We start from the raw sequence: 13759 nt of genomic DNA on the forward strand, positions 1-13759 counted from the left end.
TGACGCCTAGGTAAACAGCAAGCAACCTCAGGCCACCCAACTGTCCCTCAGAAATTAAACATAGCTCTTAGTTTTGATACAATTTAAATGGGTATATTGTATAAAAACGTTCTCCTCTTGCAGTTCTCATAAAAGGGTAAATTAGTTTATATATATTTTCCAATCAGTCATAACATTATGACCAAGTTCCTAATATTGTGTAGGTCTCCCTTGTGCCTCCAAAACAGATTCATCAGAGAATGGACATGGTCCTTCTGAGGGTGTCCTGTGGTGTCTGGCAACAGAATGTTGTTAGTGTGGGGCCTTTGGGTCCTATGGATTTAGGGGAGGGGGCTCCTCTCTGGATCATCCCACAGATACTTGATCAGTTTGGGATCTAGTGAATTTGGAGGCCAGGTCAACACCTTGTGCTGTTCTTCATGTTTTTTTTTTTTAGTTGTTCCTAAAGCGTTTTTGTGTGTGTGTGTCAGGCTACATCCTGCTGGGGATGGCTGCTGCCATCAAGGAGTGTCATTGTTATGGGGTAGGGGTACCTGGTCTGGTCTAGGTGGGGGTTGAATGCCAGGTCCAAAAGCTTCCCAGCAGAACACTGCATCGTCACAAGATGGTTGATGTCATTTATTTCTCCTTCAATGGTCATAATGTTAAGCCTAATCAGTATATACAGTATGTAAATAACCATTTTCCATAACAGGCTGTAAATGTGCTTGTATCCATAGCCATTTTAACATGGAGGTCCATGGGAATTGAGCAAGCCTCAAGTGGCCGTTAGAGGAACTGCAGATGACTAGCTTAGCTTAGCACAAAGACTGGAAACAGAAGGAAAGAGCAAGCCTGGCTCAACCCAAAGGAATATAGAATAAAAATCATCGATTAGCAGACCAACAATGGGAACCCATTTCTGAAGCGACTGCAATATTAAGCAGTAAGAGTAACCAGCATCGTTCTCATCATATTTAGTGCTGCACATCAAAAGAGCTCTGCTGTCAAACAGACGTAAGGGTACAAGAAACAGTCAAGAGGACTGGAAAAGCTCAGGTCTCACGGGCAATGACTGTCTATCCGATGGCTTGTGAATCTGGACCGAAACCAGATGCACGGCAACATTCAGACTAAAAGCAGAAATTCTGTGACAGGGCTGAGAATCACCAACTGCAACACAACAATGTAAATGTAAAGTGTGTCAGTGAGGAAAGCAGTTAAAAAAAAAAAAATACATAAAATGTGCATGAATGGCCCAACTAAGGAAACTAAGGTAGTGTGCTTGAGGAAGAACCAGGTGTAAGTTTCATCACATCAATTAGAGAGTGTGAATTGGCATGTACAGTACGTGACTGACTCGGGATGGATCCAAATTAATTGGACAAGATAGGCACAGTGAAGGCTGCTGTTTATTTTCTGTCTAGCAGAGCTTTTTTCAGGACTCCTAATCAAACATGCCTAAGGCCACTAGATGGATAAACACACACATACATTTTGGCAACATTTCAACTCTCCTCTGGAGCGGTGCAAGGGGGAGCGAGTAAGGGCTGGCTGACAAACCACACTCACACAAACACAAAACACTGTAATTACTAAATACATACTTTATTGTAAAAAGAGTTGAGTACCCTTTCACCCAAACATACGGTTAGCAAATTATGGCAGTTGTCGAAGTACAGAGGAGCAAATGACTCCCAAAATCTCATCACATTATCACACACTTTATTTTATTTTTAATTAGGGTACAGTTAGATATGAATTACCAATAAACTATGAAAGCCACTTTTATAAAGACAATGATTATGTAAAAGTTCACGTTTTTTTTTCTCCATATTTCTGGCACATGCAGGCGCAAGTATTCTTCTTAGGAATTTGGGGTGGGCGACAATCGTTTAATTTCACACATCTACGCGTCTCTTGGTATGCTTTCCTTCAAAGATTTCATTTTTGTTCCAGCCACTCACGGGTTTAAGTGTTCGAGTGACTGCCAGTGCAAAACTGTGCAATTTGGTTAGCTAAGGAGCCGATTCGCTTTTGAGAGTCGTACGCGTCCTCAGTGTTGTACTCCATGTTGGGAATGTTCCGCAAGGCTTTGTTCCCCTCTTGAAAACACAGTTACAGTTCCTTCAGTTTGCTGCAGATAGTGAAATTTCAGTGAACCAGCGGTGTGCTGGTGGATCGAGACGGGATACAGTGACTCCCTCACCCACAGTTTAATCACATTAAATGTTTGTAAGGCTGATTTGGAGGTCAAACCCTGTACACCCATCCTTGGCTCGACGGTGGTGGTGGTGGTGGTGATGAGGCCTGTAGCTCAGGCACATGCTTCTGCATATCCCCCTGAGAAATGTGGGCCTGCTCTACACCTGAAGCGGCAGACTGAAGAAGTCTACCCATGAAGAAGTTCTGCTATACTCACGGGCGGGGGACTCCTATACATTTTGTGAGAGGAATCTGACTTTCTTTCCGGTTAGCAGCCAGCTCCTGAGGTCCTTGATGGAGGGAAGCTTCATTTTGTCTTTGTTTTTACTGTAAACATTCAAGAAGATGCCGAAGAGCACCAGAAGGCCGCCCCAGATGTATCTAATGAGAGAGGGAAAGGTTAGATATTCACATAACGGCCACTATTATGAGAGATTTCCTACTTAAAGATGAGCCCTATGGAGTTTGGGAACATGTTCTGTAAGTGAATTTTTGTATTCTTCCATTAATATAAAGGAGGTGGTAGAGTGAGCAAAGCGAGAAGTGTTGTATGAGAAAGGAAGTGTAATTATTAGACCTCACGGACACACACAACGTGTTTTAATGAGCAAAACTTTGTGTAAACTCCACAGGGCACCTTTAGAGATAACACAACCCAACATTAGTTTTCTCTGACAGTTCAGCTGAAGTTCACTGTGGTTTAAACTGTACAATTAATCATGAACGAGGTGGAACAAAATTACTGCATTACCAAACATTACACTACCATTGTATTTTAATTGATACGATTGGTATACATAAGGTTAGTGTTTGTAAATTTGATGTTTGGTTAAATCATCCATTTACCGATAACACATAGACTTTTTGGTTTCAATTTTCTTTTCTTTTTTTTAATTGCATCCTTGAAAGGGACTCTGAGTTCAGTCATAGTGGAGGGCAAAACACCAGCTGAAGGGAGAATAAAGAAGTTTGAAGCTGTAATTTATTTTTTTTTTTCTCCTATCAAGAACACGCATGTTGAAAGTCACGACTGAGGGGAGAGGTACGCGGAAAACGAGACCCCTTCTGACAGAAGAGCGAAGGACGAGGAGAAAGAGCACGAACATGGACTGAGGACATAAAACTCACAGGGGCAGGGGAAGCCAAACCAACTTCTATTAGTTGAAGGGAAGGTCGGGGGTCACGCTATAGACTCAATTTAAACAGGGAGAAAACTGTTTAAAGCCAAAAGGTGACGGTACTTACTGAAAAGTGAATGGTTTCGAGAAGAACATGAAGGAAAGTATGATAGTCATGGCCTTTCTTCCAGTGGTCACTGCAAAGGAATCAACACGTTCATGGTGCCATCGGTTATTCAAGCGTACATAAATATGATTTAAGAAACACAAGCTAGACATGCAACTCTCTATCCTGGTTAAAATTTAATGGCCCTGTTCAATGTGGCATTAAGGTGTGTGTTGAGTAAGTTGACAGTTCCAAATATGTCCGTTCACACCTGGCATTTGAATGCAACCTAAACCACTTTGGCTTGTCAACTGGAAATAAAAACAATACAGACTGGGTCTATTCATTGGCGTCAGCCAGCTTATTGCAACTTGAGCCGTTGTCACATGATGCCTATGGCTCACAAACAAGTGCAAATTCAAGACGCCAGTGACTAGGTAGTCATGTAATGAGGCCCAGGATATATTTGCATACACGCTGCTAAACCAGTGCAGGTAAATGTGGTTGCCTGAGCCGTTGGAGATTAATGTAGCTTGGGTACGTTCTCACTTGTACTGATATCTTGCAATTGGACTCAAGTTGGCGGTCTACACTAAAAACACTATTATTACAGACAATAAAAATGTACAGAAGACATTTGACAAACTCTGACCTGTCACTGCAACGAGGGCGCCAAAGAGCTTGATTAAGGCCAGCACAAAGGAGATCCCAAAATAACCCGTAAGAGAGAAGAAGAATGCATAACCGTATGTCTTCACAGGATGCTGGAGGAGAGAAGATGATAACAGGTAACAAATTAACAAACTTGATATGAAAATGTCCTAATCAAAGAATCATATGAAGTGTAAGTCATTAAATGTCATGTATACAGTCTAAATTACAACCCAACATATAAAAAAATGAAAGTAGGATATATGTGCAGTAAACATCCTAAATTATCAGGGGTGTATATTCCTGTTGTAAGTATAGTCACCTCTGAGCAGAATGCCACTGCTGGTCCCAGGCCCCCCGCGCAGAGCAGGCCTGTCAGTATGTAGACAAAACCAATAGAGTACGAGTACAGCACCTGCCAACGCAACACACGCACAGAATTAACACACTTCTCACAGCCGCCTAACATACATATGTTCTTCTCCTCCTCTGATTTAGATCGACAGTGTACCATTTCAGAGTTGGAGCCATTGTGGAGCTTCATGGCTTTCTCTTGCACATTTCCAATCGCGGCATCCGCACACAGCGCCATGGAGATAAGGACGACACCTGCAAGCAAGAATGTACACACATTCAGGACGTGGGAAGGACAACCTGAGCAAACAAAATGTATTAGAGGAAGGAGTGGGAATAGAGGATTCAGCACTAGCCGCAGAAGTATTGGGCTACACTTCATGGAACACAGGGAAAAGATGGTGAGCATGGAACAGGTGTACTTAAAGGGGAACTACTGTTTTTTACAACCTGGGCCTTATTTCTGGCATAAAATACGGTCGTTTACCCACCCATATAACTTTTGTGTAATTTGTAGTCAGTCGGGAGATATTTAGATCTTCGTATACCCATATAGTGGGAGTGACTGGGGCACCGAAACGCAGCCTCTAAATAACGCATTATCTGCCACGAAACCCGTTCATTTCACCAATATTTTATTATCTTACGCTAGTGCTATTCCCCATTGAGTCCGGAGTTACCCATTATCATCATCCGGGGGCTATAGGTCAATCTACAACAAATTACAGGTAAACAAGCTGACCGTCGAGGGGTGCGCGCGCTGCTCAGAGATGACATCATCCAGGTCAGAAGACATGATAACAGGTAACTCTGGACTCAACGTAGAACAGCACTAGTGTACGATAACAAAATATTGGTGAAATGAGCGAGTTTCACGGCAGATAATGCGTTATTTAGAGGCTGTGTTTCGGTGCCCCAGTCACTCCCATTATATGGATATACGAATATCTAATTATCTCCCGACTGACTCCAAATGACACCAAAGTTATATGGGTGAATAAACGATCGTATTTTAGGCCAGAAATAAGGTCCAGGTTGTAAAAAACAGTAGTTCCCCTTTAAGTTCTTTCCTGATATTAGCATTTATTTATGTGCATTAATACAGTGTTAGTAACCAAGAAAGGTAGAGCTATAAACTCACCAACACTTTTGCACTATGCACAATATTTCAGGCCTTTAAAAAACACTAAAGTTTGTTAGGAATTACCTGTGACATTGAAGTTGGGGGCTACCTTGCTGTCAGCTAGGGTAAACCAAATGAGTCCCAGACTCATGCAGAGAGCAGCAGACACGTCAGCCACATTATAACGTTTACCTGGAACACAAACACAGAAATGATTACTGTGAATGCATCTACTTCCTGCAGCCTTAAAATCTACTGAATTCTACACTGACGTCACACAAAAACTAAGGAGCCTGCTTTAAAAACCACATCAGTGATAAATCTAAATGACTCTGTAAAGGTAGCTGTAAAAATTTTAACAGCCTTTTACAACACCGCAAAAACAGTGAACACAACTGAGACACAAGGAGAGTCATTTCCCTCAAGCACAGACCTCTTTGACAGATGACACACCTTTATTAAACATAAGAAATGGACATTGGACTCAGGTATAAAACGCAACTGATGAAAGTTTCTGCAACGGTTATTCCACACAATCCAAAGTTTCTGAGGTTGCAACAATGCAGAAAAAAAAAAAAACCTGTGTGAAAAATAAAAAGTGGGGGGAAATAAACAACAGGATGAAGGAGTCTTCCAAAAACAGGCTGACGGATGGATGCCTTCAGGTTGACAAGGGGACGTAGCATCAGGTTGGCTGTGGTCGGCTTTGATTCCCTGACTCGCCTTTGAAGGGCCTCATCAGACACAAGCCCGCACCCCGCCCTCCATCCATCCCTCCCTTTCTCCGCTACTTTCTTTCCTCTTTGCATTCTAAGCGAACAAATTCTGTTTTTCCACTCGACCCCTTGAGGGACCGTGGTCCTCACATCTATCTATCTATCCATCCACAGAGAGACGCAGGAAAGAGAGAGGGGTGATGGGGGGGTGATGCACAAAACTTGTCTGACGTTCAGGACACAGAACCTTGAGACGGCCAACGTGAGGATGAAAGGACAGAGAGAAACAGGAGCAGGGGGAGAAACTGCGAGCACAGCCGAGCGGGCTCTGACGACCAGAAACAACAGACGTGGATAAGAAGGATGCGCTGAAAGTTGAAAGGTGGTCATCGCTTCAAAGGAAACGTGTGATGACTGAAACCAAGTCCAAATCGTACCACTCCTAAAGTCTACCTGTCTTGACTGATTATGGTTAAATTGTTTCACGTTAAATAAGAACTAAAAATTGACAAAAAAGTGTTGATGCACATTTGAGGTAAATTCACATTTATAATTTTAGTTTGTCTACAGCTATTTGTCACGATTAATAATTTATTTTTGGGGCAGTATATAGAAAACCTATCCCTCTGCTAATCAAAACTGTTGATTTATGTCTTTAAACCACACGGCTAAGGTGTTGAATGCAAATTATTATTTATTCAGGAAGACAAAATCACAGAGAATGCCTCAAATCTGATGCTCACCGTCAGGACGTCACGAGTCACTGCCCAAATATTGTCCCAAATCAAAGTACGTATCTGACCCAGAGCAACTCAAGTACCTGGATGTGTACTTGCCCCGCCCATTTTATTGACGATGCACCAGGAGGTAACTTGTGTGGACTTGGTACAGCCAAGTATCCCAGAATGCATTTTGAAGGCGGTTCCACTTCGGACCGAGGGCGTCCGGAGTCGCTCTGTTTGGAACTAATCGTGCAAAACAGCGGTTTGCCGGGCCAATCAAATCGTATGGGCGGGCTTGATGCGTTGATCCAAATGAAGTGTTACCACTCATATTCTGATAAGAATTGACTCTGGCTATACCAGGCAAGGTTTAAACAATTAAAAATATATAATTTAAGAGTTAAAAACAACACAAAAACAACTTTAAACCAACGAGCTAAGAAGTCAAACGCAGATCAGACTGTTTCATAATGATTTCACAAAGGATTACAGAGAGAGCCTCTATACTGATGCTCACAGAGCCGACCTACAGTAGTAAGAATGAACCCAGAAGCAGAAACAAAACCAAAGTAGATATTTTGTCGTAAAAAAAATGTAAATACATAACAGCTACACAACTGACCTTGTATAAACACTCCTCCTATCATGACCGGGATGAGTTTACAGCACTTGAAGATGACCTGCGTGGGGTAGTTCAAATAGCCCAGAGAGGTGTTGGAAAGGCCCATAGTGCCCACAGTTAGGAAGGCTATGATCATGTAGGTCTTCCCGGGTATCCTGGAGGAGAGGAAAATATATGAAGCTCAAACGTGACAGAAGAGTAAATCTGTCATCTGGGAGCACAAGATCATCCGTAGCTGTACCTCCTGCGCTTGTCCTGTGTGAGCTGAAGCTCTACAAGTCCAAACATGGAGTAGAAGCCAAACTGGATCAAAGTGAGGTACCAACCGAAAGGTTTGAATCCTTCCACGGAAAATATCAACTCCTATGTCAGGAGAAAAATACAGAAACACAAAGCATTGACATCAATTTGGACACTGATTCTGCAGCTGTCAGTGTTTCTCTGCATGTGTCCTTCAGAAATAACTTAGTAATCTAATAATCATAGATATTTTACTATGCATATGTTAGCGTGTGTGCTTTATCTCTTGCGTTACCTGCAGGTATCCATACACAAGGTAAAAGACGAATACTCCGGCCACGCAGATGAAGAACTGTGTTGGAGCGCTAAAGCTGCTCAGGTTGATTCCCAGAACCCTCAGCTCCTCCACAGACTTTATGTGAGGTGACATCACCTCCGTGGACGAGGGGATGGAGATTGAAATGTGCTTCCGGGAACTGTTGTAGCCCACCAGGCCATATTTGCCGCTCATCGTGTCCGTGGCTCCTGGAGGCTGTAGGAGGGAAAAGATTGAGGCAATGATCCTAACGATGCTCCTCCTCCATGATGCTCCACAGCTCAAAGAGGCATTACACTATCCTGGTTGATCAGAAATCCAGACCGACAGGCTGTTCAAGGTACTTACAGTTAAGAAACTAGTCCAGTCCTGTAAATCTGGACTTTTGTTCAAGTGAACACCAAGATACTTATAAGAGTCCACTATATCTACGTCCATTCCCCGGATGTTCACCGGTGTGTGTGTGTGTATGTCTGCCTGCAGAAATCCACCACCAGCACCTTGGCTTTACACACATTCAGCTGAAGGCAATTTTTCACTTTTTCAAGTATCCTAAGTACGACTGGTTTAACTTGTGTGTGCAACCTGAGTCTCACGCTGAACAGAGATGACATTTTTTCTGTATTATTTGAATATGCAGTGGCATACATATTAGAATGCAAAAATAACATCTGTCATGCAAAAATACCAGTGACTTTTTTGCAAAGCGGTGTTCTGTGATGCTGTAAACACAATCAGCTGCATGCACGGACCAGTGCTATGTGTTCTTCAAAAGATCTGTGAGAGACATGTTTTGTTTTTCATTCCAACATATGAAAGATGTTGTCCTCATGTGTTGTATGTTGCTGGACCATTACACAGCCTCTTATTATTATTATTATGAGGAAATGTAAGAGGAAATCAATTTCAATTTTGTCCTTTATGGTGTGAGCCTTGATCTGAACAAATCATAATACTATATGACCCAAATCAATGGATTACATTCTCTAAAACATCCTCCGATCTGTAGCTTTGTTGCGTCTGCAGTGTTATGAATGAAATGCTAGGTTTGTGTTGTTATACGTGTTGCAAAAAAGGCATGGTAGCCGGTAATGCTAGCTATGCTATTAAGCAACCGGGCTCTAACAACCTTAATAGAGGCTACCGACTGATTTAATATCATACATTAAACATCGGTCGTAATCACAACAATCATTACAATCTTATCAGGTGCTTGCTACTGGCGACATATTTTGTACCTAGCATTGCTTTCTCAGCCAAACAAGTTAGCTACGGTAGCAAGCTTGTTACCTTCAACAACACTTCCGGGTTTCTTTACGTGCGCTTATCCTCTTTGCCAGAGGCGGTGCCGGTGAAAATCATTCTCCTCCGTGTGCCGGCTTCATCTTTGCTACAATCCGCACCTTTTCATAACGTTACCTCGCGGTGACAAAGAGACAGGACGCGCTGAGAGGCGAGGTAGCCTGCTAGAAGCTAACTGCATTTGCTGCAGTGGCAGCGGCCAACAACTTCCGGTCCGCTCCGACCTCTCAACTGTGACGCTATTGGTCGGTGGAGACACGCGCTCCGCGCAGGTGAATCGCCTCTCATCAAAGATACGATAAAACACACGAGAAAAACTCGTTCACAACTATGTAAAACTACAGTGTCACGTATAATTTTTCGACAGAGATAGAGAAAGTAAATTAATTATTGTGTTTGCGTCGAACACAACCGGTCAGGCCGTCTTACCTGTGCAGAAGAATCCATCCTGAAGTGGCAACACGGTGAGTTTGCTAGGCTGTCACTAGGCTACTACTGTTGGCATCCAGTGACAAATACAAGTCCTTCTGGTATATCCGGTTAAGTGGCACAAATTGCTGTTGTGGCAGGATTCCCCACGCAAAGGAAAGTAAATAATGTTGACCATCTTGTGACAATTCAATGTTACGCTGGGAAATTTTGGACCAGGCATTCATTCCTGTGGATGTTTATGACATGCAGCAGCCACCTAGACCAGACCAGGCACCCACACCCCATAGCAATGACACTCCTTGATGACAGCAGCCATCCCCAGCAGGATGCAGGCACATACAAAAACAGTTCAGGAACTCAAACATGGAAAACAACACTAGGTCCACATTTACTAGACCCCAAGCTGACAACATCCTGTTGCCGGACACCACATTACACCCTCAGAAGGCCCATGTCCATTCTCTGATGAGTCACAACTGTTTTGGAGGCACAAGGGAGACCTACACAATGTTAGGAAGGTGGTCATAATGTTACGTCCAAGCATTTTTAAAGGAACATGTAACTGATAGTCTAATTATTGCAGGAATCTTAAGACAACCTTACAGTATTTATCTACCCAAGTGTAGCCTGTGCAAATTATTTTAAACAGCTACAACTTTGGAATGATGCAAATGTCAGTGCATTAGTAATAATTTAGCATTTTAGTGCTATTTTTAGTCCCTTTTTAAAAGTATTTCGCTGATAATACTTACATGCTCAAGTGAAATATTGAATGCAGAGATTTATTAGGAGTATTTTTATATTGCTATGTTGCTTACTTTAACTTCATTTAAGTATGATGGACAGAAATACTGGCCAGTTAATGAGGAAAATATCCAAGCTGTGCAACAAAATAATACCGTCATTATCACGTTCATTTATCATCCTCATATTGTTTCCTCATACAATATACAGAGTGCAGGCCACAACTCATAACATAGTTTTCCACGTATTGTCCGCACCGACTTCTTTCCCTGTCATTCCCACATTCCTTCCAAACTTCCCTCCTCTTCCACCTTCACCCTCATTTCTTTCTCCCCCATCTACTCTCCTCTTCCTTCACCATGCTTCCACGTGTCCGCATGAAATATCTTCCCCGTTACATTTCTTTCACTCTTTCCCTCCGCTTATTGCGTTATTCCCTTCCTCAGCCTTGTCTGTCCGGGCTCTGTCTCTCGGCCATCTCATATCCCTGCCTCTCCCTCTTTGGCTTCCCTAACATAAGGCGCAAAACTCCCTTCATTCCCCTCCTCCCTCCTTTCTTTCTCCCCGCTGTCCAATCTTAAATCCCTCCCTACGCCTGCCTTCACTCTCTCTCTCGCTCTCTCTCTCTCTCTCTTTCTCTCTCGCTGTCCTCTTTCCCCAGCCAGAGGTTAATACACTCCAGGATGGCATTATTTCCTCCCCAGCCCTCCGACAATATAAAAATTCAGAATGGACAGCTCAATCCCTCTTCCATCTCAGATTTGATTGTAATGGTATTGCCTCCTGTCCCTGGGAGGCCCCTGCCGCCTCGCCAACCCAGCCTTTATGACACTAAATGGCCAGGCTACAATTTTTCCATCTATTCAAAAAATTCTGTTAATAACTCATTTGGAATGAGCCGTCGAGACTCCCAGGGCCGTCTGCGGCCAGGTCCCTCACCTCTCCGCTCACAGGGGTCACGGTATACAGGAATAAGAAACAAAAAAAAAAGATGCAGGGCTGAATCGCAAATGTAAAAGGTTAATTAATCTCCCTGAATTTACAATCCCCTTCCCTCATTCCCCATGCACTCCAATTGACAGTCCCAGAGAGACAAAAAATGTCATATTTACAACCTCGCGCTGGCGAAAGTGTTGAGCCGTGCACAGCAGTCGAGCGCGGGCCCGTCCAACCACTTTTCCTTCTCCCCCGTCCAACTTTACAAGTGGAGCCATTCATCAAGCGTGATGGATTTATGTAATAAAACCCATTTCCTTCTCCCATACGATCCTATTAAATAATAAAATAATTATTTATTGATTATTCAAAAAGGTACATATGCGCGGGTAATGGCTTTGTACCACACCACTGGACCTGCAATAAATAAAACCGGCAGCGAGAGGGCTTGAGAGAGACGGAGAGGAATAAAGCCGAGGGAGAGGCAGAGAGGGCGAGAGAGAGGGAGAAATAAAGGGGGGATGAAATGACTTTTGAACCAGTGAAATCTGGATCCAATATGGCCTCTTACAGAATGGATCAGGAAGGACATTATTCGATCACATGGGAGTGTGACCTGTGAGTGGTTTTAATATTCCTAATGAACCATAGAAATTAGACAACTGGATCTCCTGGAAGGAGTTTGTATTACGGATTTTACCATTTCTTTAGGTTGACAATAATCATCCTCGAAGTGTAGCATCTGTTTTCCTCCTAAGGATGAATTTAAGTTCTTCAAACTGTGCCGAACGCCGCGATAGAACAGCAGACAAAGCACATGATGAAAAGTTAGCATTGAGGCTAATAATGCCCTTTTTTAATCGTTAACAGGCGTCTAAAGTGTTTGTTTTGGAGTCTTCTGTTACAAAAAAAAGGTCTTCCTGGGGTTTATTAAACTGTCCAGCGGTGTACGAGTGATGACATTAGCCCTTTTTGTTCTTTAAAAGAAAATACACATCCACTCCTATAAACACCCTGCCCTTATAATAATCCTTCATAATATTTATTATTCACCGTCATAAAAAAGCCCCCCTGTCCCCAGCCGTGGATCATTTCAAAAGAGACACTTTAATGTCAGCCAGATATTACACTGAGGGCTTCTTAATAACCCATTTGTGTTTGGTCTTATCCTCGGCTAAAGTGCACTCACTCTCCGTTGTCTTTTTCCTGGGCTTGTCTCAAGCCTCCTGCATGCTACGGAAAACAGATGCTATCTCGGCTATATTACTTCTCAAAGCACTCATATCCTCTCCCATGTTATTTTCTTTGATCTGCGAGGCTCGCTGCTCTTACATTTTTCTTCTCCCTCCTCCTCCTCCTCCTCGTCCTCTCACGCCCCCCCCCCCCCCCCCCCCCCAGCTCCATCCTCTATCCTCTCTGCCGGTAGAGCGGAGGCAGACCGGCCAGGCTGGTTCACGGTAGCTGTGGACGTTTGAAAATTCGCCTCATCTGTTCTCTGTCATCAGAGGGCAAGAGGTGCGCGGCGGGTCGGACCGCTTAGATTCTCCATTTAATATGCCTTTACCTTCAGAGGGGTGACTTCACATCAGGGTCGAGTGTCAATTTACCTTCGGTAAACAGTCCATTTAAGTTAAAGCCGGAATTGAACCTGCTTATAAGCTTTACCTTATCGGGGATGGTAAATCCATTTCATAAATATTTTGATTTAAAAGTGAACTAAATCAACTCTGGTCCATGTGGCTTCTGTGTGTCAGCTGTCAGAATAGCTTTGATGATGGATTAGTCATTTAAGGGTTGGGATACTTATTCCTCAATATGTCTGATATGCACTCACTTGCCAGTTCATTAGGTACAGGTAGTGAAAACAATAAATTTTAGCTTCACGAAGGTTGTGGTGTTCAGCATTTGTTTCAGCTGTGTTTATTTATTTTTTTCATTTGGTTTGTCGTACTTTTAAATTGTACTGCATTGCACTGGCATGTGTTTCTATTATTCTGGCAGCCCCGTTTTAGTCAATGAGCTGGTCTACATAACAGAAACTCTTTAGTGTTTACTTCAATCCAGTTTAACAGCACCACAAACTAGTGTTTGGTAGTTTCTGTCCATCCTGAAGGATGGTTTAGTACGGGACTATTATATCAGAATGCATCCATTTGCAGTAGTGTGCCTAATGATTTGTGTACATCTAGTTCG

At 42.9% G+C, this 13759-nt stretch overlaps 1 protein-coding gene across 2 annotated transcripts; it reads right to left on the reverse strand.

Annotated features, from left to right (window-relative positions):
* Nucleotides 1-1571: 1571 nt before the first annotated feature.
* On the reverse strand, nt 1572-10575 carry slc35b3 (solute carrier family 35 member B3). Of its 2 annotated transcripts, none has more exons than XM_084565723.1 (10): nt 9884-10575; nt 8132-8368; nt 7838-7959; nt 7597-7751; nt 5621-5728; nt 4571-4668; nt 4382-4474; nt 4061-4172; nt 3430-3499; nt 1572-2565 (listed from the first exon to the last, which is right to left on the reverse strand). In XM_084565723.1, the coding sequence occupies exons 1-10, from the start codon at nt 9899-9901 to the stop codon at nt 2415-2417; spliced, it is 1164 nt and encodes a 387-aa protein (XP_084421849.1). In that variant the 5' UTR covers nt 9902-10575; the 3' UTR covers nt 1572-2414. The 2 variants fall into 2 exon arrangements, with proteins under 2 accessions (XP_084421849.1, XP_084421850.1); XM_084565724.1 differs by lacking the exon at nt 9884-10575 and adding an exon at nt 9443-9856.
* Nucleotides 10576-13759: the final 3184 nt, after the last annotated feature.

This window comes from Chelon labrosus (assembly GCF_963514085.1).
Source record: "Chelon labrosus genome assembly, chromosome: 18".
NCBI lineage: Eukaryota > Metazoa > Chordata > Actinopteri > Mugiliformes > Mugilidae > Chelon > Chelon labrosus.

What these genes read in the sequence shown, in the direction of transcription:
- slc35b3 (XM_084565723.1), bottom strand. An exon ending in AGGAGGAGTGTTTATACAAG is followed by an intron (nt 5,729 to 7,596) that starts GTCAGTTGTGTA and finishes TTTGTGTTCCAG; the next exon opens with GTAAACGTTATAATGTGGCT. An exon ending in ATGGCTCCAACTCTGAAATG is followed by an intron (nt 4,475 to 4,570) that starts GTACACTGTCGA and finishes TTGCGTTGGCAG; the next exon opens with GTGCTGTACTCGTACTCTAT.